We start from the raw sequence: 24,979 nt of genomic DNA, 5'->3' as shown, positions 1-24,979 counted from the left end.
TGGTGGCTCATGGCTGTAATCCCAGCACTTTGGGAGGCTGAAGCGGGCAGGTCATCTGAGGTCAGGAGCTTGAGACCAGCCTGGACAACATGGTGAAACCCCATCTCTACTAAAACTGAAAATTAGCTGGGCGTGGTGGTGCGGGCCTGTAGTCTCAGCTACTTGGGAAGCTGAGGCAGGAGAATCACTTGAATTCTCAAAGCGGAGGTTGCAGTGAGACAAGATCACACCAAGAAAGAAAGAGAGAAAGAGAGAGTGCGCCACCACACCCAGCTAATTTTGTATTTTTGATAGAGATGGGGTTTCTCCATTTTGGTCAGGCTGGTCTCGAACTCCTGACTTCAGGTGATCTGCCCACCTCAGCCTCCCAAAGTGCTGGAATTACAGGTGTGAGCCACCACGCCCAGCCAGATTTTCTTTTCATGAAAAAAACGTTTATTTTATTTTTTGAGACAGGGTCTTCTTCCATTGCCCAGGCAGGAGTGCAGTGGTGCCATCATGGCTTGCGGTAGCCTTGAGCTTTTGGGCTCAAGCAGTCCTTTCACCTCAGCCTCCCGAGTAGCTGGGACTCCAAACGTGCACCACCATACCTGGTTAACTTTTTAATTTGAATTTTTGTAGAGGTGGGGTCTCGTTCTGTTGTTCAGGCTGGTCTAGAATTCCTCGCCTCAAGCAATGCTCCCACCTGGGCCTCCCAAAGCAGTACAAATACAAGCAGAGGCCACCGTGCTGAATGGATTCAGATTCATAGAGAGGGGAAAAAGATCATGAGAAAGTTTGTTTCTCTGATTTGAAGTTGCTGCACATTGCAGGCTTTCTAGTTTAGAGGGATCCTCCTGTCACTTGTGAGAAGAGGTGATGCCTGGAAACAGGTGGAGGGACCCAACGTGTTGGTGCAGGGTCTGGCCTTCATTCATCTTCTGAGTGGCACTCACTGTGGAGTTTGCATTGCTCAACTCTTCTGCTCCCTCAGGGGCTGTGCTAATCCAGTTTGCGGTCCTAATCCTATGCTTTCAGAAAGTCTTTTAGGGAGAGTGACTAATAGTCCATGAGCCTGTCTTCACTTTGAATCACCCAGAGTCATGGACAGTGCAGACAGCACGAGGCAGTTCAGAAAGGACCAGGGAGCCACTTTGCAGTTCCATAGGATGGTGAAAATGTCCCTTGAAGATACTCAGACCAGGGAGGCTTCTGACTTGGAGGAGTTCTAAGAAAAGCATACAATCTTTTTCAGTTTGCAGGTCGTAGAAATGTGTTAGAGAACAGCCTTCCTTCCCTGTGATCCACCCTGCATTGTTTGATTTTTAGGGTTGAATAACATGACATATGTGAGGATGTAGTGAGACATGCAGTCATGACTCATTATGTTTGGATAATGTAATTTCATTCCGGACTCACCCTCAAAGAAGTTGCATTGTAGATAGTTGTTCATTAGCGATTTTAAATATTTACATTTATGTATGTCATCAACAAAAGGCTCTGAAACACAAGAAAATGAATTTACAATGGATATGTGATTTTTCAAGTCTACTTTATCTTTGTTATGGTGTTGGTGAATAAGTAAATAATTGGGCAAGTAAGTAAATAATGTAGGGAAGATAGCATGATTTAGTTTTTGCGCTGAGGGGCTTCTGGTTGGATGGAGCATGAACACCGTGGAATACTGTGGCATGAGTAGTCCTGGGGCTGTATTGAGGTAAAGAGAAATCTTTTAGGGATTCAGCTGCCTGAAAGATCAGTTCCAGAAGCCAGGCACAGTGGCTTATGCCTGTATTCCCAGCACTTTGGGAGGCCTGAGGCGAGCGAATTGCGTGAGCCCAGGAGTTTGAAACCAGCCTGGGCAACATAGCACAACCTGATCTCTGCAAAAAAAATACAAAAATTAGCTGGGCGTGGTGGCATGTGCTGGTAGTCTCAGCTGCTTGGGAGGCTCAGGCCAGAGGATCACTTGAGCCCAGGAGTTTGAGACCAGCCTGGGCAACACAGCACAACCCAATCTCTGCAAAAAAATATAAAAATTAGCTGGGCATGGTGGCATGGGCTGGTAGTCTCAGCTGCTTGGGAGGCTCAGGCTGGAGGATCACTTGAGCCCAGGAGTTTGAGACCAGCCTGGGCAACACAGGGAGATACTGTCTCTACACAGAACTTTTTAAAGCAGAGTTTCACTGTTGTTGTCCAGGCTGGAGTGCAATGGCGTGATCTCGGGCCCATTGCAACCTCCACCTCCCAGGTTCAAGTGATTCTCCTGCCTTAGCCTCCCTAGCAGCTGAGATTACAGGTGTGTGCACCAGGCCCAGCTAATTTTGTATTTTTAGTAGAGACGGGGTTTTACCATATTGGTCACGCTGGTCTCAAATTCCTGACCTCAGGTGATCCACCCACCTTGGCCTCCCAAAGTACTGGGATTATAGGCATGAGCCACTGTGCCCAGCCTCTACACACAAATTTTAAAATTAAAGAAGAAATTCCACACCCAGGTACGGTGGCTCATGCCTGTAATCCCAGCACTTTGGGAGGCTGAGGCAGGCAGATCACTTAAGGTCAGGAGTTTGAGACCAGCCTGGTCAACATGGTGAAACCCTGTCTCTACTAAAATACAAAAATTAGCCAGCCACGGTGATGTGCACCTGTAATCCTAACTACTCAGGAGGTTAAGGTACGAGAGTCACTTGAATCCAGGAGGCAGAGGTTGATGTGAACTGAGATCACGCTACTACACACCAGCCTGGGCAATGCAGTGAGACTCTGTCTCAAAAAAAAAAAAAAAAAGGGGCTGAGCACAGTGACTCACGGTGGCTCACGCCTGTAATCCCAATACTTCAGGAGGCCGAGGCAGGTGGATCACCTGAGATCAGGAATTCGAGACCAGCCTGACCAACATGGAGAAACCCCATCTCTACTAAAAATACAAAATTAGCCAGGCATGGTTGACGCATGCCTGTAATCCCAGCTACTCAGGAGGCTGAGGCAGAAGAGTCTTTTGAACCCGGGATGTGGAGGTTGCAGTGACTGGAGATTGCACCATTGCACTCCATCCTGGGCAACAAGAGTGAAACTCCATCTAAAAAAAAAAAACAAAATTCCTCAAGGATGGGGGCCATTGTTCATCCAGTGTAGTGCAAAGCTTAGCTCAAAGTAGAATGTACATAATAAGTGTTTGGGGAAGAAAGAGAAGACAGAGGAAATAAGGAGGGAAAATTCAGAGAAAAGAAAAGAGGTCAACACATTGTTAGGAAGGAGGGAGTGGAGATAGAGAAAGAGCGATTTCACAGGTTTTGAACCACATAGAAATTTGTCTTTTTAGGCCGGGCGCAGTGTCTCATGCCTGTAATCCAACACTTTGGGATGCCGAGGTGGACGGATCACTTGAGGCCAGGAATTTGAGACCAGCCTGGCCAACATGAAAAAATCTCATCTTTACTAAAAATGCAAAAATTAGCTGAACATACTGGTGAACACCTGTAGTCCCAGCTAGACTGAGGCAGGAGAATCACTTGAACCCCAGAGGTGGAGGTTGTAGTGAGCCAATATCATGCCACTGCACTCCAGCCTGGGTAACAGAGTGAGACTCTTAAAAAAAAAAAAAAAAAAAAAAAGGAGAAAATTGGTCTTTTCTTATTGTGCATTGCAGGATGAGAGAGTCATCACTTCTAACCTGTAGCCATTTGGGTTCTTACTTTATAATCCATCCTGACCTTAAGCCCTCAGAACTCCGAATACTTTGCCTATGGGAGGTGTTAAAGAACGGTTTCCTTCGTCTCTGATTAGCACTGTAGAATGGTAGAGGTCGGTGTTTGAAACTTTAGAAGACTCCAGTCCCTGATAGGACAGCTCCAGCCGAAGGTACTTATAGCCTGGGCTGTAGATGGAAGTCAACATCATTGCTCTAGGGCAGGACCAGAGCTTCTCCACCAGCCTTAGCCTTTCAGACCTTAAGCAATTCAGACCTTCATTCAAGCATTTATCTAGTGCTTAAGATTATTTTATATATTTTTATTTTTTATATATATATTTTTAATTGTTTTAAATCTTTAAAAAATTAAGATGGGGTCTTACTCGGTTGACCAGGTTGGTTTTGAACTCTTAGCTTCAAGCAGTCCTCCCACCTGGGCTTCCCGAAGTGCTGGGATTATAGTTGTGAGCCACCACACCTGGCCAAGATTCTTTTTTTAGACCAAAATTTATTCAGGCAGTTTAGCTTGACTACAGTTTTGTCCTACAGATTACAACTGGCTTGTGTAAATTGGCCTTTGATCATATTGCAATGATTGATAGAACTAAATAGCAAACAAGGAGGTACACTGAATAGAGGAGAGTGATGGTGGTGAGATCTGTGACCCTGATTTTAGTTTTAGGTGTGAGGATCTTTGCATAAGGAATCATTCCTTATTTCCAAAGGTTTTGTGTCCTCTCTGAGGAAATGAAGCTGAAGAGCTTTAAAAACAATGAAAAATATATTTCCCTTCTTCTGTGAGGGAATATTAGGGATTTTTCTTTTCTTTTGAGATAGGGTCTTTTGCTCTGTCACCCAGGCTAGACTGCAGTGGTGCAGTCATAGCTCACTGCAGCCTCCATCTCCCAGACACAAGTTATCAACCTCCCAAGTAACTGAGACCACAGACACGCACTTTCATACTTGGCTAATTTTTATTTTTACTTTTAGGTTTTTTTTTTTTTTTTTTTTTTTTTTTTTGAGACAGAGCCTTGCTCTGTTGCCCAGGCTGGAGTTCATTGGTGCAATCTTGGCTTACTACATCCTCTGTCTCCCGAGGGCAAGTGATTATCCTGCCTCAGCCTCCCAAGTAGCTGGGATTACAGGCGCACGCCACTGTGCCTGGCTAACGTTTTGTATTTTTAGTAGAGACAGGGTTTCACCATGTTGGCCAGGCTGGTCTCAGACCCCTGACCCAGGTGATCCACCCATCTCAGCCTCCCAAAGTGCTAGGATTACAGGCATGAGCCACCATGCCTGGCCTTACTTTTACGTTTTTGTAGAGATGGGGTCTCACTATGTTGGGCAGGCCCAAAGGGATATTTTCTACTTAAAGTTATGGTGGTATCCAGGATTGGATCTTGGAACAGAAAAAAAGAGATTAATAGAAAAACTGGACTGGGCAAGGTGGTTTACACCTATAATGCTGACACTTTGGGAGGCCAAGGCCAGAGCATTGTTTGAGCCCAGGAGCTGAGACTAGCCTGGGCAACATGGTGAGACTCTGTCTCTATTTAAAAAAAAAAAAAAAAATATATATATATATATATATATATATATATATTAGCTGGGTGTGGCAATGCATATCTGTAGTCCCAGCTACTCGGGTGGCTGAGGCTGGAGGATCACTTGAGTCCTGGAGGTTGAGGCTGCAGTGAGCTGTGTTCACACCACTACACTCCAGCCTAAGTGACAGTGAGACCCTGTCTCAAAAAAACAGGGAAAAAGTGGTGAAAATCTGCAGTCTAGGGTTTAGTCATTAGTAATATACCAATGTCAATTTCTTATTTTGACAAAGGTACCTTAGTTAAGTAAAATGTTAACTTTAGGGAAAACTGATCAAGGGGTATAATGAGGGAAATCTCTGTACTATCTCTGCAACTTTTCTGTAAATGTAAAATTATTCCAAAATTAGTTTATTTAAAAGTACTAACCCTGTGCTTGCATCTCAGCCGCAGCGTCATTGTTGGTGCAGGTTATATTGCTGTGGAGATAGCAGGGATCCTCTCAGCCCTGGGTTCTAAGACATCACTCATGATACGGCATGATAAGGTAAATTCCACCTTTTCCTTTTCCCTTTTCTTGATGTTAATTTAAAAAATGAAGAATTTTTTTCTTATGTTGTCATTAAATACTAGGGTGCAAAACAGGTGGGGGTCAGTTGGTTGGTTTCACATGGTGCTGTATCCAAGTTACCTGAATTTGGCCAATATCCCTCCCAGTTGTTGGTTGATGATGATAATTCTGAGTTGGTCAAATTGGCTGGTAATTTAATCACTAAATGGTAGATAGTCATGAGATGCCCTCATAGGGAGACATGGGGGCCTAAACATAACTATTAGCTAAATTAAACAGACTGTTAGGTTAATTTTTTTTTTTAATTAATTAGAGTCTCACTCTGTTGCCCAGGCTGGAGTACAGTGACACCATCTTGGCTCACTGCAACCTCTGCCTCCTGGGCTCAAGTGATTCTCATGCCTCGGCCTCCCGAGTAGCTGAGATTACAGGTGTCCACCACCATGCCTGGCTAATTTTTGTATTTTTAGTAGAGACAGAGTTTCACCGTGTTCACCAGGATGGTCTCAATTTCCTGACCTCGTGATCTGTTCACCTCAGCCTCCCAAAGTGCTGGGATTACAGGCGTGAGCCACTGAGCCCTGCCAGGTTAATTTATTAATTTCTGGAAATCAATTTTATATGATCAAGTAATGTTAGATTGGTTGCCACTCATTCCAAACAATTTACTAAATTCTTTGCATTAAAGCAGGGGTGTCCAATCTTTTGGCTTCCCTGAGCCACACTGGAAGACGTAGAATTGTCTTGGGCTACATATAAAATATACTGACACAAACAATGGCTGATGAGCTAATAATAAAATAAATTGCAAGCTGGGCACAGTGGCTCATGCCTCTAATTTCCAGCACTTTGGGAGGCCGAGGCAGGCGGATCACTTGAGGTCAGTAGTTGGAGACCAGCCTGGCCAACGTGGTGAAACCCCATCTCTACTAAAAATCCAAAAATTATCCAGGCATGGTGGCAGGTAACTATCATGAGTGAGCCGAGATCGCACCACTGCACTCCAACCTGGGCAACAGAGCAAGACTGTGTCTCAAAAAAAAAAAAAACCTGCAAAAAAAATCTCATAGCAGTTTAAGAAAGTGTACAGATTTGTGTTGGGCCACATTCAGAGTCATCTTGGTCTGCACTCTGGCCTGCAGGCTGATGCAGATTGAATGAGCTTGCATTAAAGGCAATCTTGTAGATCATACACTTGAACTTCTTTTTTTTTTTTTTTTAGAGACAGTCTTGCTCTGTCACCCAGTCTGCAGTACAGTGGCGTGATCATAGCTCACTGCAGCCTTCTGAGCTCATAGGATTTTCCTGCCTCAGCCTTCCAAGAAGCTGAGGCTACAGGTGTGGGCCAACATGCCCTGACTAATTTTTTTTTTTTTTTTTTGAGACAGGGTCTCACTGTGTTGCCCAGGCTGGAGTGCAGTGGCGCATCATGGCTCATTGCAGCCTCAGCCTTCTGGGCTCAAGCGATCTTCCCACCCCAGCCTCCCAAATAGCTAGGACTACAGGAGCATGCCACCACACCCAGCGAGGTTTTGCCATGTTGCCCAGGCTGGTCTCAGATCCCTGAGCTCAAGTGATCTGCCCACCTCGGCCTCCCAAAGTGGTTGGAATTACAGGCATGTGCCACCTGACTAATTTTTTATCTACTTTTAGAGATGAGGTCTTACTATGTTGCCCAGGCTGGTCTCGAACTCCTGGCCTCAAGCTATCCTCCTGCCTCCGGTTCCCAAGTAGCAGGGAGGAGTTCAAGACCAACCTGGGCAGCATAGTGAGACCCCCATCTCTACTACAAAAAATTAAAAAATTAGCAAGGCATAGTGGTATACGCCTGTAGTTCCAGCTACTTGGGAGGCTGAGGTAGGAGAATCACTTGAATCCAGGAGGTCAAGGCTGCAGTGAGCAAAGATCATTGCAGTCTAGCCTGGGCAGCTGACTGTTCCTAACAAACTTGACTTAGGTAAGCCACATAATGCCTTTGGGACCTAGTTCTTCAGGGACAGAATTTATCAGATCCCTAACTACCAAGATGCTATGATTCTAATTCTTTTTTCTTTTTTTTTTTGAGATGGCGTCTCGCTCTGTTGCCCAGGCTGGAGTGCAATGATGCGATCTCAGCTCACTGCAAGCTCCGCCTCCTGGGTTCACACCATTCTCCTTCCTTAGCCTCCTGAGTAGCTGGGACTACAGGCACCCGCCACCATGCCTGGCTAATTTGTTGTATTTTTAGTAGAGATGGGGTTTCACCATGTTAGCCAGGATGGTCTTTCAAGTTCAAGACCAGTAAAAATGCTGGACTGATGGTGGAGGCTACCATCATAACCATCTTAGGACCTTCAGTAGACTATTTTCTCCACTCTCCCAACTCAAGTCTTACCTCCCTTCATTCCACTTAAGAATATACAGGGATCCCAGGCACAATGGCTCACACCTGTAATCCCAGCACTTGCAAGGCCAAGGCAGGATGCTCACCTCGTGATCCGCCCATCTGGGTCTCCCAAAGTGCTGGGATTACAGGCATAAGTCACGGCACCTGGCCTGATTCTAATTCTTATGTGAGCAGATGGAGGGAGACAGGGATTCTGAGAATCCTAGGCAGTATGTACTTCAAGGAACTTTCTCTGTGACTTTGAAACTGGTTATATAATTAGCTCCACGAGGTTTAGGTCTTGAAAAATTTTTTCACAGGGAAGTATTATTTTGCTAGAATATATCCAGCAAATTAGAAGGATGGGGAAAGGCAGAGGAGTTCGTAGCTTGAATTTATAAGTAAATATGTAAATAAACTGCAGCACTCTGTCAATAGAGGGGGCAATTCCTGCATCCGTCAAATTGGTTACTTCGCAGAGAGCCACATCCTACTTGGGCTTCCTGCCCTCTCCCATCCCGAATGCACCAAGTTCATTCTCCTTTTTCCTGTCCTGGTGTTAACTCCATTTTAGAGCTACTCTGGCCGGGCATGGTGGCTCATGCCTATAATCCCAGCACTTTGGGAAGCCGAGGTGTGCGTTATCACCTGAGGTCAGGAGTTTGAGGCCAACCTGGCCAACATGGTGAAACCCTGTCTCTACCAAAAATATACAAAAATTAGCCAGGCATGGTGTCAGGTGCTTGTAATCCCAGCTCCTTGGAAGGATGAAGCAGGAGAATTGCTTGAACCCGGGAGGTGGAGGTTACAGTGAGCTGAGATGGTACCCCCGCATTCTAGTCTGGGTGGCAGAGCAAGACTCCTTCTCAAAAAAAAAAAAGAAAGAAAGAAAGAAAAAGAAAAGGAAAAGAACTACTCTGTGAAGAACTCATGACCTCCCACCTGAACTCCACATGTGGATGATCATAGATATATCTTCAAAGCCAACCTGTTGAGATTTATAGCTAGACAAGATTTTGCTAGTGAACCTTCCCTTCAGTAATATCAGAGAGAAAGCAGACCTTGAGATACGAAAGGTGGAAAGAGAATTTCTGTTCCCTGGACTTAAGGAAAAGAGAAGCAAGCTTTGCGAGAAGACAGTGGACAATGACTGTCCATTTAACTGTAAGACAGGAGTTCGTGAAGTCGTATGTGTTGCAGATGGTGGTGGTGACATAGGAAAGTAGGGAATTTATTAATACTCCACTCCCAATATTGACATAAATAAGGAGGAAATAATTAGGGGAGAGATATGCTGAAGTTTCCCTGCTAAGTTTGTAGTGTCTTTGCTCAAGTTTTCTTCCTCTCCCATTACCCATCCCTATGTTGATATGCAGGTACTTAGAAGCTTTGATTCAATGATCAGCACCAACTGCACGGAGGAGCTGGAGAACGCTGGCGTGGAGGTGCTGAAGTTCTCCCAGGTACGGTGCCGAGCCCAGGCACGCACATGGTCCCCAGTCAATCACACTTTCTGCCTGTGGCTTCGCCCAGTTAGTTTAAAACACAAACACTCTGTCTACACCGGTCCATATATTCCCCCTCTAGAGTACTCCCGATTATTTCCTTCCTCCTAAGAAGCTGTATTTTGGCCGGGCACGGTGGCTCATGCTTGTAATCCCAGCACTTTGGGAGGCTGAGGTGGGGGGATCACTTGAAGTCAGGACTTCAAGACCAGCCTGGCCAACATGGTGAAACCCTGTCTCTACTAAAAATACAAAAATTAGCCGGGCATGGTGTTGTGCACCTGTAATTGCAGCTACTCTGGAGGCTGAGGCAGGAGAATTGCTTGAACCCGGAAGGCAGAGGTTGCAGTGAGCCGAGATTGTGCCACTGCACTGCAGCCTGGGCGAGAACAGTGAGACTCCATCTCAAAAAAACAAAAAACAAAAAACAAAAAAAAACAAAAAACAAAATAAACCAGCTGGGTGCGTTGGCTCACACCTGTAATCCCAGCACTTTGGGAGGCCAAGGCGGGCGGATCACCTGAGGTCAGGAGTTCGAGACCAGCCTGACCAACATGGAGAAACCCCCATCTCTACTAAAACTACGAAATTAGCTGGGTGTGGTGGCACATGCCTGTAATCTAAGCTACCCAGGAGGCTGAGGCAGGAGCATCACTTGAACACAGTAGGTGGAGGTTGTGGTGAGCTGAGATTGCCCCATTGCACTCCAGCCTGGGCAACAAGAGTGAGACTCCATCTCAAAAAAAAAAAAAAAAAAAAAAAAACGTATTTTGCATTACAGCATTGAAGTCAAGGGTAAAATATTAGAAACCTGGCAATTGAATTTAGATGAACTTTGATTGTTGTTGTTGTTGTTGTTGTTGTTGTTGTTGTTGAGGCAATGTCTCACTTTGTCACCCAGGCTGGAGTGCAGTGGTGCAATCTCAACTCACTGCATCCTCAACCTCCTAGGCTCAAGCAATCCTTCCATCTCTGCCCCCACCAAGTAGCTGGGACTACAGGCACATGCCACCACGCCTGGCTAATTTTTTTGTATTTTTTGTAGAGATAGGGTTTTGCCACGTTGGCCAGGCTGGGCTTGAACTCCTGAGCTGAAGCGATCTGCCCACCTTGGCCTCCCAAAGTGTTAGGATTACAGGCATGACCCATCACACCAAGCCTCTGATTTTTTAAAATTTGGATTTTAAAACTTTGATTTTTGTGCTCAGATGCCTTATTATACATCCTTATTTTTTTTAGATTTATACTTATTTTTTAGGAAATAATATGGAATCTAATTTTTGTCTTTTTTTTTTTGAGATAGAATTTTACTCTGTTGCCCAGGCTGGAGTGCAGTGGTGTCATCTCGTCTCACTGCAACCTCTGCCTCCTAGGCTCAAGGGATTCTCCTGCCTCAGCCTCTTGAGTAGCTGGGATTACAGTCATGCACCACCATGCCTGACTAATTTTTGTATTTTTCGTAGAGACGGGGTTTTGCCATTTTGGCCAGGCTGGTCTGCAACTCCTGACCTCAAGTGATCTGCTCATCTCAGCCTCCCAGGGAGCACAGGCGTGAGCCACTGTGCCCAGCCTATCTTTTTTGTTTTTTTGTTTTGTTTTGTTTTGTTTTTGAGACAGGGTCTCGCTCTGTCACTCAGGCTGGAGTGCAGTGGCACAGTCACAGCTCACTGCAACCTCCACCTCCCAGGTTTAAGTGATTCTCCTGCCTCAGCTGGGAATACAGGCACCTGCCACCATGCCCAACTAATTTTTGTATTTTGTTTTAGTAGAGATGGGGTTCCACCATGTTAGCAGGCTGGTCTTGAACTCCTGGCCTCAAGCGATCTGCCCACCTCAGCCTCCCAAAGTGCTGGGATTACAGGCATGAGCCACCGTGCCCGGCCTCTATCTTTCATTTTTAAAATTATTTTTCTTAACACAAGGTCTTGCTGTGTTGCCCAGGCTGTAGTGCAGTTCCACGATCATTGCTCACTGCAGTCTCTAACTCCTGGGCTCAAGCGATCCTCCCACCTAGCTTCCTGAGCAGCTGGGACTACAGGTGCATGCCACCATGCCTGGCTAATTAAAAAAAAAAAAATTGTAGAGATGGAGTCTCGCTATGTTGCCCAGGCTGTTCTCAAACTCCTGAGCTCAAGTGATCCTCTAGCCTCAGCCTCCCAAAGTGTTGGGCACAGTGGCTCACATCTGTGGCTGAAGTGGGAGGAGAGCCTGAGCCCAGGAGGCTGATCTTGCCACTGCACTCCAGCCTGGGCAACAGAGCAAGTCTCTTAAAGAAAAATAAATAAATACATAAATACATTATATATTTTATTTATATATTTATTTATATTTTATGTATAAATATGTATTTATATATTTATATATTTATATTTTATTTATATATAAATATGTATTTATAGATTTAGATTTTATTTATATATAAATATGTATTTATAGATTTACATTTTAATGAAATATAAATATATTTTTATATGTATATTTTATTTATAAATATATGTTATATATATACATATATGCATATTTATTTTATATACATACACATATATATATATCCAGGGAGAGGCACTAATTGTGCAGTTTGGAAAAGTTTCCTAGTGATGCTGCAATGGCCCACTTTCAAAGCACTATGCTTAGGTTTACCACTTAAAATGTTATTACAGGGCCAGGCACGGTGGCTCACGCCTGTAATCCCAGCACTTTGGGAGGCCGAGGTGGGTGGATCATGAGGTCAGGAGATCGAGACCATTCTGGCTAACACAGTGAAACCCCGTCTCTACTAAAAACAGAGAAAATTAGCCGGGTGTGGTGGCGGGCGCCTGTAGTCCCAGCTACTCAGGAGGCTGAGGCAGGAGAATGGCGTGAACCTGGTAGGCAGAGCTTGCAGTGAGCCAAGACCGCGCCACTGCACTCCAGCCTGGGTAACAGAGCGAGACTCCGTCTCAAAAAAAAAAAAAAAATGTTATTACAGTTTTCCAGAAGTACATTTTAAAATACTTGTTTTTAAAGTGAGGCATTACAATGGTGTCATGAGCTGACATTCCCAACCTCTGACTAGAAGATTTGGGTCAATCCAGGGAACAGGCTTGGTTTAAGGGAGTTCTAGTGTTGGTGGTCTTTGGGTAAAAGTATATGTCTATGTTCGTATGTGGGATTCAGTGGGAATTTTCTTTAATGCTAAAAATTCTAGTTTCCTCAGTATTTGCTTTCCTTCTTCCCCTGTCCTCCCCCAGCCTCCACACACGTGTAACACATTTTATTTGCCAACAGGTCAAGGAGGTTAAAAAGACTTCATCAGGCTTGGAAGTCAGCATGGTTACTGCAGTTCCTGGTAGCCTACCCGTCATGACCACGATTCCAGATGTTGACTGCCTGCTCTGGGCCATTGGGCGGGACCCAAATTCCAAGGGCCTGAGTTTAGACAAACTGGTAAGCTGGCTTGGTCTACCCAAAACATTCGTGAATCTGCTAGGAGTCCTATGGTTTTATTTTCCCCCCAGACACCCAAAACTTGGGTAGATTCCATTGGATTCTTTTCTCTTTTTTCCATGTATTCAGTTTGTGATCAAATTTCATTGCTTCTTCCTTTGAAATTAAAAAAAAAAAAAGAGTTTTCTTTTCTTTCCTTTTCCTTTATTTTCTGATTTTGTTTTTTGTTTTTGTTTTTGTTTTGAGACAAGGTCTTGCTCTGTCACCCAGGCTGGAGTTCAGTGGTGTGATCAAAGCTCATCGCAGTCTCAACCTCCTGGGCTCAAGTGATCCAGCCACCTCAGCCTCTGGAGTAGGTGCGACTACATGTGTGCCACAATGCCCAGCTAATTTATTTATTTTTTATTTTTTTTAGAGATGAGGTTTTACCATGTTGCCCAGGCTGGTCTCCTCGGCTCAAGCGATTCGCCCATCTCAGCCTCCCAACGTGCTGGGACTATAGGCATGTGCTGCCACATCCGGTCTTTTTCTTTCCTGTTTTCTTTTCTTTTTTTTTGAGACAGGGTCTTGCTTTGTCACCCAGGCTAGTGTACAGTGGCATGATCATAGCTCACTGCAGTCTTGAACTCCTGGGATTAACTGATCCTTCTGCCTCAGCATCCCAAGTAGCTGGAGCTACAGGAGTGTGCTACCACACCTGGCTAATTTTTAAGTTTTTTGTAGAGACGGAGTCTCACTATCCTGCCCAGGCTGCTCTTCAGCTCCTGGCCTCAAGTGATCCTTCCACCTGGGCCTCCCAAAGTGCTGGAATTATAAACATGAGCCTCCATGCCCAGCCAGCCTGCCACCTCTAACCTAGTTTCCTACTGGCCTCCCTCTTACAGACTTTGTTTTTGCTACGTGAATGTCTCTTTCAAGTCCTGTGCTGATCTCTTAGCATCTGCAGTAGGTAATCCAGATTGCTGGGTGGGTAACTGTCTTGTACATTGTACACAGGGATGGTAACAGATATGAAGCTAGCTGTCTCTCTTGGCTCTACCCACACTGTCTATATTTGTGGACAGTTGGCATTTTTACTTGTTCTTTTAAATGTTGAAGTAAAATCTAGAGTGGAAGCTTGGGGAGTGGTTCCCAGAGTTTGACCCGAATTTGAACCTTAGTTCTTGCGACATAACAGTTGCATGGCTTTGAGCAAGCAGCTTAATTTCTGTGCTTCAAGTGGTTCATATTCACAATGGGAATGAAAAAAGTCCTTGCCTCACTGGTTTATAGAGAAGAGTAAATGAAAAAGCGCATGCAAAGCAATTTATAATTGAGACCCTAGCTTACGTTATGAACACAGGGAGTGTTCACCTGCTGCTGATAATGATGATGATTTTTCTGATATGCTATACTACTCTGTTAGTAATAATAGAATATTTTATGTTTGAGGTGCATATATTTATTTTGTTTTGTTTTATTTTTTTGAGACAGAGTCTTGCTGTGTTGCCGAGGCTGGAGTATAGTGTTATGATCTCAGCTGACTGCAACCTCCGCCTCCTGGGTTCTAGCAATTCACCTACCTCAGCCTCCCAAGTAGCTGGGATTACAGGCGTGCATCGCCACTCCCGTTGAAATTTTGTTTTTTTTTTAGTAGAGACAGGGTTTCACCATGTTGGCCAGGCTAGTCTCGAACTCCTGACCTCAGATGATATGCCCACCGTGGCCTCGCAAGGTGCTGGGATTATAGGCGTGAGCCACTGCACCCAGCCTCAGTGTATGTATTTGATAGAGCTGCTTGAGCAGTGTATACCATTTTGATTTATGTTCTAATACTAAATTTCTGTTGTGATGTGGATTCCTTTCTGTTTCTGTAAAAAGTCGTTTTTCTGCATGTTAACTTAGAAAATATTCGGGGAGATGTTTTGATTGTTTGTAATCTTGTTCAATGACAGGAAAACTAGTTGCCTATTTTCATATTAACAAAACTCGTCGGCCAGGTGTAGTGGCTCATGCCTGTAATCCCAGCTTTTTGGGAGGCTGACGTGGGTGGATCACCTGAGGTCAGGAGTTCAAGACCAGCCTGGGCAACACAGTGAAATGCCATCTCTACTAATAATATAAAAATTAACCAGGCATGGTGATGCATGCCTGTAATCCCAGCTACTTGGGAGGCTGAGGCAGGAGAATCACTTGAACCCAGGAGGTGGAGGTTGCAGTGAGCTGAGATCACACTATTATACTCCAGCCCTGGCGACAAAAGCAAAACTCCATCTCAAAAAAAAAAAAGAAAGAAAAAGAAAAACCAAAAGAAAACAACAACAAAAAACTACTCATTCTGCTTTTCAAGAGACATTTTGCCATTGTACAGATATAAGCACTGGTAGGTCCAGTTTTCAACTACATTTGCTAACTTTTTTTTTTTTGTCACAGGGTCTTGCTCTGTCACCTAGGCTGGAGTACAGTGGTGCCATCGTGGCTCACTGCAGCCTTGCAGCATCAAACTCCTGGGTTCAAGTGATCCTTCCACCTTCGTCCACCACACCTGGCTAATTTTTGAAAAAAATTTTTGTAGACACAAGGTCTCGCTGTATTGCCCAGGCTAATTTTGAACTCCTGGGCTCAAACGATCCTCCCACCTCGGCTTCCCAAAGTGCTGGGATCACAAGCATGAACCGTTGCACCCAGCCTATATTTGCTAAATTTTTGAAGAATGAGGCAAAAAAAAAGGTTCAGTCTCATTTGACATTAAGATATATAATGCAAACTGAGTGATTACTATGTGCTAGGTCTTATCAACATGTTACTAATCTAATTTAATCTTGCCAGCAACCAGCAAGGTATAAGGAAGCCAGGAGCACAGAGATACTAGATAAGTGACCGGGCTGTAAACTCTGTGGTGTAGGGAGAATGTCTGTATTGTCAGTGATGAAGTCAAAGTCTCATTTGTAATAGAAGCTCAAATATTTGTTGATAAACAGGAGGTTATACAAGGTCTCATAGTTGCAGAGCTAGGATTTGAATTTTGGTCTGTCTGTACCAAAGGTTGTACTTTTTTTTTTTTTTTTTTTTTTTTAGGCAAAGTCTCGTTCTGTTGCCCAGGCTGGAGTGCAGTGGCGCCATCTCAGCTCACTGCAGTCTCTGCCTCCTGGGTTCAAGTGATTCTCCTGCCTCAGCTTCCCAAGTAGCTGGGACTTCCCAAGTAGGTGGGCATGCACCACCATGCCCGGCTAATTTTTTGTATTTTTAGTAGAGACAGGGTTTCACCATGTTGGCCAGGCTGGTCTCGAACTCCTGACCTCAGGTGATCTGCCCGCCTCGGCCTCCCAAAGTGCTGAGATTTACAGGCGTGAACCACTGCACCCGGCTGGTTGTACTCTTAGGCTCTATGGCTACTTACTTCCTACTTCTGCCATATCTCTGCTTCTCACATGTGCTTAGGATTTGCAAAGCCACATGATAAGCATTACACATCTTCTTAAAGCAAAAATTTGACTCCATGTAGGGAAAGATTTTTGGTTAAGGGAAACATCAGTATGTGGTTTTTGTTTTGTTTTGTTTTTGCTTTTATTCTGGGAGTCTGGAAAAAACATCGGTATGTTTTAGAGTAGAATGCAAAAGTTGCTTGGATTTTTAAAGATACAATGGTAAGCTTCATAGAGATGTGCTTTTGGCCCAGCATGGTGGCTCACACCTGTAATCCCAGTGCTTTGGGAGATCTAGGCGTGAGGCTCACTTGAGACCAGAAGTTTGAGGTCAGCCTGGGAAACAGCAAGACCTATTCTATAAAAAAATGTTTAAAAGGCCAGGCGTGGTGGCTTACACCTGTAATCACAGCAGTCTGGGAGGTTGAGGCTGGTGGATCACGAGGTCAGGAGATCGAGACCATCCTGGCTAACATTGTGAAACCCTGTCTCTACTAAAAATGCAAAACAATTAGCCGGGCATGGTGGCGGGCACCTGTAGTCCCAGCTACTTGGGAGGCTGAGGCAGGAGAATGGCGTGAACTGGGGAGGCGGAGCTTGCAGTGAGCCGAGATCGTGCCACTGCACTCCAGCCTGGGCGACAGAGCGAGACTCCATCTCATAATCAATAAATAAATGTTAAAAAATTATCCAGGTGGTGGCACATGCCTCTAGTCCTAGCTACTCTGGAGGCTAAGGCAGCAGGAGGATTGCTTAAGCCCAGGAGGTCAAGATTGCAATGAGCCATGATCACACCACTGCCCTCCAGCCTGGGTAACAGAATGAGAACCTGTCTCTAAAAAAAACTAAATAAACATACAAATATGCTTTTGGTGACTGCTTAAGTCAGTGTGCCTCAGGAGCAGTGCTTCCATGGGACAAGTTGAAAAGCTGGACTCCAGAGGGATTCCAAGTGGCACACCTGATAGTTGAGTGATTCCTCTTCATGTCTACCTGGCCAGTTGAATTGTACATTGCAGTGTCAAATCCCATTAAAACACCTCAAAAGTGGATAAAATACTACCTTGTCCATTAAGAAAGACATGAAACTTGACAACTTTTTTTTTCTACTTTTTAAGTTTTTAATAGAGGCAGGGTCTCACTCTGTTGCCCAAGCTGATCTCAAACTCCTGGGCTTAAGAGATCCTCCCTCCTCAGCTTCTCAAAGTGCTGGGATTACAGGTGTGGGCCCACTGTACCCCGCCTGAAACTTGCCAGCTGTAAATGCCTTCCATGTTGCAGCTGAGTCTTATGGTTTCTTGGAGATTCTGGCTGCAGTTCCCATGTGAAATGAGGGAGGGAGATCCAGAGGTTTGATCTACCTGTTTTTGTAGGTGGGCCAAGTGTTTACATGATGTCTCTTTGTAATTTTAGGGAATTCAAACTGATGACAAGGGTCATATCATAGTAGATGAATTCCAGAATACCAACGTAAAAGGCATCTATGCAGTTGGGGATGTATGTGGAAAAGCTCTTCTTACTCCAGGTAAGGTCTCTTGCCTTCTTGATGAGGGAGGGTCTGTGTGTTACCTGATCCATCCAGCTCAAATCTGTCAAATCTGCAGTCTGCTTAAGCAAAGTTAAAAGGATGAGTGTCTTTACGTTGTCAAAATGGTACAATGTGTTGAAATAGATAGTGGTTGGATACCTGACATTATCTGAATAAAAGACTTAAAATGCTTAGCAGAGACTGAAATTTTCATGCAGACAATATGATGACCCTTTGCGGAACTCTCTTAAGTTAGGAGCAGACTTGTGCTTGGTGGCAGTGGAAGGAAGTGGCATTTGGAAGAAGTAATTTAGATTGCCTTTTTTCTTTTCTTTTCTTTTTTTTTTTGGAGACCGAGTCTCACTCTGTTACCCAGGCTGGAGTGCAGTGGCGTGATCACGGGCTCACTGCAGTTTCAACCTTCCTGGACTCAGGTGATCCTCCCACCTCAGACTCCCAAGTAGCTGGGATCACAGGCGCATTTTTTGTAGAGACAGGGTTTTACCATGTTGTCTTGAACCCCTGGGCTTAAGCAGTCCGCCTGCCTCAGCCTCCCAGAATGTTAGGATTACAGGCATGAGCTACCGCACACAGCCTAGATTGTCATTCTTGTATGACTGGTCTTGATGCAACCAAGACTGATTTCCTTCTCTCCCGCATCCCATACCTCAACCCGCTTCCTAAGCACCATTTCAAGCTCTGTCCCGTCTCTATCCATTAATGATGCCCCTTGATCTACTATTAATCTGTACCCTTCTGGAACCTCATCAGCGATTCCAGTATGTCCCAGGGCCTTATATCAGGATATGAAACCTATGCCAGTCACACACTCAAACCCTTTTAGTTCCTTTAGAAAGTTCTTGCTCTTGGCTGGGTGTGGTGGCTCCCAGCACTTTGGGAGGCTGAAGGAGGAGGATCGCTTGAGTCTAGTAGTTTGAGACCAGGCTGGGCAACATAGTGAGATGTTGTCTCTATTAAAAAAAATAAAGATTTGGCTGGGCATGGTGGCTCATGCCTGTAATCTCAGCACTTCGTGAGGCCGAGGCAGGCGGATCACGAGGTCAAGAGATTGAGACCATCCTGGCCAACATGGTGAAACCTCTTTTCTATTAAAAATACAAAAATTAGCTGGACGTGGTGGCTCACGCCTATAGTCCTAGCTACTCAGGAGGCTGAGGCACGAGAATTGCTTCAACCCGGGAGGCAGAGGTTGCAGTGAGCCGAGATGGCGCACTGCTCTCCAGCCTGGCAACAGAGCGAGACTCCGTCTAAAAATAATAATAATAATAATAATAATAAAGATTCTAGGCACAGTGGCTCACGCTTGTAATCCCAGCACTATGAGAGTGCAATGGCGCAATCTTAGCTCACTGCAACCTCTGCCTCCCGGTTGAAGTGATTCTCCTGCCTCAGCTTCCCAAGTAGCTGGGACTACAGGCACACACCACCACACCTGGATAATTTTTGTATTTCTAATAGCGATGGGGTTTCACCATGTTGGCCAGGCTGGTTTGGAATTCCTGACCTCAGCCCTGCAAAATGCTGGGGTTACAGGCATGAGCCACTGCGCCCAGCCAAGAATAAACTTTTAAGTAAAAAAAGAAAATTACTGTTGCCAGGTGCAGTGGCTCACACCTGTAATCCCAACACTTTGAGAAGCCAAGGTCGGCGGATCACCTGAGGTCGGGAGTTTGAGACCAGCCTGCCTAACACGGTGAAACCCTGTCTCTACTAAAAATACAAGATTAGCCGGGCATGGTGGTGCACGCCTGTAATCCCAGCTACTTGGGAGGCTAAGGCAGGCGAATCGCTTGAAGCTGGGAGGTGGAAATTATGGTGAGCCGACATCACGGCATTGCACTCCAGCCTGGGCAACAAGAGCAAAACTCCATCTCAAACAAAACAAAACAAAACAAAACTAATTACTGTCAAGTTAATACAGTTATAAAATAGAAATAAAGATGCTCAAAACTAATATAGTTTGTTGCATAAATATTGTATTGAAAAGCTAATATCTTAATTAAGTAGATTAACTGCCAGGTAAGTGAGAACTTGTGAATGTGTCCTTTGGGAGTGGGGCCAGACAGGTTGAGCATCCCTTATCTGAAATGCTTGGGACCAGAAGTGTTTTCAATTTCAAATTTTGGAATATTTGCATATACATAATGAGATATTTTGCAGATGCTACCCAAGTTAAAACACGGAATTCATCTGTTTTACATACACCTTATACGCATAGTCGGAAGGTTGTTTTATACGATATTTTAAATAATTGTGTGCATGAGACATAATTTTGCATTTTTGACTGCAACCCTTCACATGAGGTCAGGTGTGGAATTTTCCATTTGTGGCATCATGATGCTCAAACATTTTGGATTTTGGATTTTGAATTTCTGGATTAGAGATGCTCAACCTGTAATAGAATGTATAGAATTCTCATAAGCCAGTCATTTTGAGTTGTTTGCTGAGGCATGTATGTCTTCACTGTAATCTAGATAGTGTAATGAACAATGGCGTGAAACTGTCAGAACTAGGGCATTAAGCTAGATGAATAAATGGCTAGTGGAACAATTTAGCTATATTAAAATAGACAGTAAGATAAACACTGATTTTAAAATATCTCCATAGTTGCAATAGCTGCTGGCCGAAAACTTGCCCATCGACTTTTTGAACATAAGGAAGATTCCAAATTAGATTATAACAACATCCCAACTGTGGTTTTCAGCCACCCACCTATTGGGACAGTGGGACTCACGGAAGGTAGGTATTTAAAAACTGAAGGTAATTTGTAGTTTCCTTCCTCTTTCCCCTGCCCCCACCTTCAAATTAGGTCTCTGTCAGCTGATGAAACCTATCTCAGTCCCAGATTACGTTGCTTTTTGGTTCCTCTCTTGTCATAGTTCCAGTTTTTTCACCTACTACTTCTTCAAGTGTACAGTATCTTTCCTTAACACCACCCTATCTCTTTGATCTTTTTTTTCTAGCTTTTTTATTTGAACTAATTTTAAATTTAAAGGAAAGCTCTAAAAATAGTGCAAAGGACTCCTCTCTAACCTTAGTATTTTTTCTTTTTCATTTTTTTCACTCTACACACACATCACACACACACAAATATATCTTTCCTAAGAACTGGCCCTCACGTAAACCGAGTATCATTTTCTTTTCTTTTTCTTTTTTTTTTTTTTTTTTTTTTTTGAGACAAGCTCTCCCGCTGTCACCCGGGTTGGAGTGCATTGGCACGACCTCGGCTCACTGCAACCTCTGCCTCTGGGTGCAAGCAATTCTTTGGCCTCAGCCTCCAAATAGCTGGGACTACCAGACCTGCACCACCACCATGCCTGGCTAATTTTTTATAGAGACAGGGTTTCACTGTGTTGCCCAGGCTGTTCTCAATCTCCTAGGCTCAAGCGATCTGCCTGCCTCCGTCTCTCAAAGTGCAGGGATTACAGGCACAAACCACTGTGCCTGGCCTTTCTTTTCATCTAGAGGCAAAATTCCTCAGCCTTTCTTTTGTCTTATATGACACTGACATTTATTTTGTAGAATGCCTCTCATTTTGGTGTGGTTTGATATTTCCTTGTGGTTTGGTTCAGGTTATGTTATTTCTGGCCATCTCCCTCTTTGATAATTCAGTGTAATTATTTAGTTTTCTGATAGATGCTTTTTTTTAATGTGCATTGTAGATGAGGCCATTCATAAATATGGAGAAGAAAATGTGAAGATCTATTCAACCAGCTTTACCCCGATGTATCATGCAGTTACCAAAAGGAAAACAAAATGTGTGATGAAAATGGTCTGTGCTAACAAGGAAGAAAAGGTAAGGAAAAATCCAGCAAACTAAATAGTGCTCTGCAAAATGGACAGGGATGGCAGTATTTTGCAGGGGTGGAAAGGAGGGAGACCAAGCCGGTAAGCCTTCTGATTCAACTGGGCAGGCCCACTTTGATCTGTCTTATATGTATTTTGGGGTTCTTCATAATATTTCATCTAGAAGGAGGTTCCACTCCTTTTAAAACATAAGGATGATGCTGGGCATGGTGGCTCACACCTATAATCTCAGCACACTGGGAGGCCGAGGCGGGTGGATCACCTGAGGTCAGGAGTTTGAGACTAGCCTGACCAACGTGGTGAAACCTCATCTCTACTAAAAATAAAAAAATTAGCCTGGTGTGGTGGTAGGCGCCTGTAATCCCAGCTACTCGGGAGGCTGAGGCAGGAGAATCACTTGAACCTGGGAGGCGGAGGTTGCAGCGAGCCAAGATCATGCCACTGCACTCCAGCCTAGGCGACAAAGCAAGACTCCATCTCAAAAAAAAAAAAAAAAAAAAAAGAGGAGAAACCAGGCGCTATGGTTCATGCCTGTAATCATAACACTTTGGGAGGCCGAGGTAGGCGGATTGCCTGAGCTCAGGAGTTTGAGACTAGCCTGGGCAACATGGTGAAACCCTGTCTCTACTAAAAATACAAAAATTAGCTGGGCATGGTGGTGTCATGAACATTCCTCAGTGGCCTATGATTTCTGGATATTGAATCATGAAGGCTCCTTCTTAGTTATTTCTTCATACCAGTTATCATTCATTTAGTTGACAAGCATTATTAGTCCATTCTTCTCAAGACTAAGAACTGCGATATGGAGAGGAATAATATGAAGAGCCGGCCATCACCAGAGGTTCTTTATAGGTTCAATTAAGATCAATTAAGATCACAATATCAGTCAGACAATGTGACTCACGCCTGTAATCCCAGCACTTTGGGAGGCTGAGGTGGGTGGATCACTTGAACCCAGGAGTTCAAGACCAGCCTGGCCAACAAGGTGAATCCCATCTCTGCTAAAATTACAAAATTAGCTGGGTATGGTGGTGCATGCCTGTAATCCCAGCTACTCAGGAGGCTGAGGCAGGAGAAGCGCTTGAACCCGGGAGGTGAAGGTTGCAGTGAGCCGAGATCATGCCATTGCACTCCAACCTGGGCAACAAGAGCGAAACTCTGTCTCAAAAAAAAGAAAAAAGAAAAGAAGATGTTTCTCTTTTTTTCCCAGGTGGTTGGGATCCATATGCAGGGACTTGGATGTGATGAAATGCTGCAAGGTTTTGCCGTTGCAGTGAAGATGGGAGCAACGAAGGCGGACTTTGACAACACAGTCGCCATTCACCCTACCTCTTCAGAAGAGCTAGTCACACTTCGTTGAGAACCTGGAGATGCATGTGGCTGGCAGCAGGACCCGTAGATCTTCTGAAATGAAACAATCACATTGACTTACTGTTTCAGTTTTATGTATTTCTTTATTTTAATAAGGATCTTCTGATAGTGGAAATTTTTAGTACATAGTAGAACTTATTTATGGAGTTAGAGATTTATAATGTTATCCAGGATTGATTTTCATTTGATCACATCTCACAATAATTAATATTTTCAAGTTTTTTTTTTTTTATTAACAGCTCTGTGCTAGTGTTTTTTTTTTTTTTTCTGTTTCAGCCTCATCCCAAATATAAAACTTTGTGAAGTACAATTAACTTAATGTACTTGAATGAATAGAACTTGCTAATTTTTTTTTTTTTTTTTTTTTTTTTTTTTTTTGAGACAGAGTTTTGTTCTCATTGCCCAAGCTAGAGTGCAGTGGCACTACCTCGGCTCACCACAACCTCTGCCTCCCAGGTTCAAGCGATTCTCCTGCCTCAGCCTCCTGAATAGCTGGGATTACAGGCATGCACCATCACACCCGACTAATTTTGTATTTTTAGTAGAGATGGGGTTTCTCCATGTTGGTCAGGCTGGTCTCGAACTCCCGGCCTCAGGTGATCTGCCCACCTCGGCCTCCTGAGGTGCTGGGATTATAGGCATGAGCCACTGTGCCGACCTGCTAATTTTCATAGAAGTTGATGGCAATTCTTCACATGTAAACAATACCGGTGCACAGAACCTTTATATATTTTTTGAAACCAGTACTGTGCTCTGCATATAACAAAGCTTCTTCAAGGATGTGACCTTTTTCTAAAGGTATGTAATGTGAGAAGCCAGCCTGCCTTATTTTCTTTTTTCTTTTTTTTTTTTTAATCATTAAAAATGGTTTATGGTCAGGCCCAGTGGCTCAGGCCTATAATTCTAGCACTTTGGGAGGCCAAGACAGGAGGATCACTTGAGTCCACGAGTTTGAGGCCAGCATGCATAGCATAGCAAGACCGCATCTCTACAGAAAGTAAAAAAAATTACCCAAGTGTGGTGGTGTGCACCTGTAGTCCCAGCTACTTGGGAGGCTGAGGTGAGAGGATCACTTGAGCTTGGGTGAGGTGAGGCTACAGTGAGTCCTGATCATGCCACTGCACTCAATCTTGGACAACAGAGCAAGACCCTGTCTCAAAAAAAAAAAAAAAAGTATGCATTATTTTTATGAGATGAAGTACATCAAACTTGGGAAAGATTTGAGGAGGCTGGGACCCTCCTGGAAAAACCCACCTTGAAAACAGATATGAGAGACATTTAGAAATGATTCCTACTTTCAGAAGGAGGTGGATTAAAATACTTCAAAAGTCCCTTCCTCTCTCGGTGTTTATAGTTCAGTGAATAATTTCACTATTTGTATGTGTTCTTGTCATTTTATTTTTTTCTGAAAATCTTCCAAAAATTTGAAAATAAAATTAACAGCTTTTTCTTCTTATAAAATTTGTTACTGTGAGCTTTAACTGGTACACAGGAAATTGGTTTATTTTCTAAGGATATTTCACATTGGAGAATCAGTTGCCTGTGCTTACGGGGGTGAAAAGAGAGTTCTTGTATAAAAATAAAGATCAAAGGTATAAACGAAACATTTAGCAGATCAATGGTTGAGTTGGAAGAAAAGCCTAGAAATCATTTAGGTCTTTAACACTTTATTTCTATTAGGTTTTACCGGCTAGTTAAATTTTTCCATGATTTTCATTAGTCATCCAGTGTTACTGAATTCTTTTTTTTTTTTTTTTGAGACAG

General features: G+C 43.9%; 1 protein-coding gene across 1 annotated transcript in view; it reads left to right on the top strand.

Moving 5' to 3' along the window:
- GSR (glutathione-disulfide reductase) overlaps positions 1–24,671 on the top strand; it is a 56,502-nt gene extending 31,831 nt beyond the window's left edge. The window contains exons 7-13 of the mRNA XM_030937934.1: positions 5,665–5,764; positions 9,530–9,616; positions 12,926–13,084; positions 17,902–18,013; positions 20,645–20,776; positions 21,700–21,833; positions 23,055–24,671. Of these exons, the coding sequence (XP_030793794.1) occupies positions 5,665–5,764; positions 9,530–9,616; positions 12,926–13,084; positions 17,902–18,013; positions 20,645–20,776; positions 21,700–21,833; positions 23,055–23,204 (874 nt within the window). The 3' untranslated portion in view covers positions 23,205–24,671. The remainder of the gene's footprint in view (positions 1–5,664; positions 5,765–9,529; positions 9,617–12,925; positions 13,085–17,901; positions 18,014–20,644; positions 20,777–21,699; positions 21,834–23,054) is intronic.
- The last annotated feature ends 308 nt before the right edge of the window (positions 24,672–24,979 follow it).

Source organism: Rhinopithecus roxellana, chromosome 9 (genome assembly GCF_007565055.1).
Source record: "Rhinopithecus roxellana isolate Shanxi Qingling chromosome 9, ASM756505v1, whole genome shotgun sequence".
In the NCBI taxonomy this organism is placed as follows: domain Eukaryota; kingdom Metazoa; phylum Chordata; class Mammalia; order Primates; family Cercopithecidae; genus Rhinopithecus; species Rhinopithecus roxellana.
Note: the sequence above shows the minus strand (reverse complement) of the source record. Positions and strands in the feature narration are given on the sequence as shown.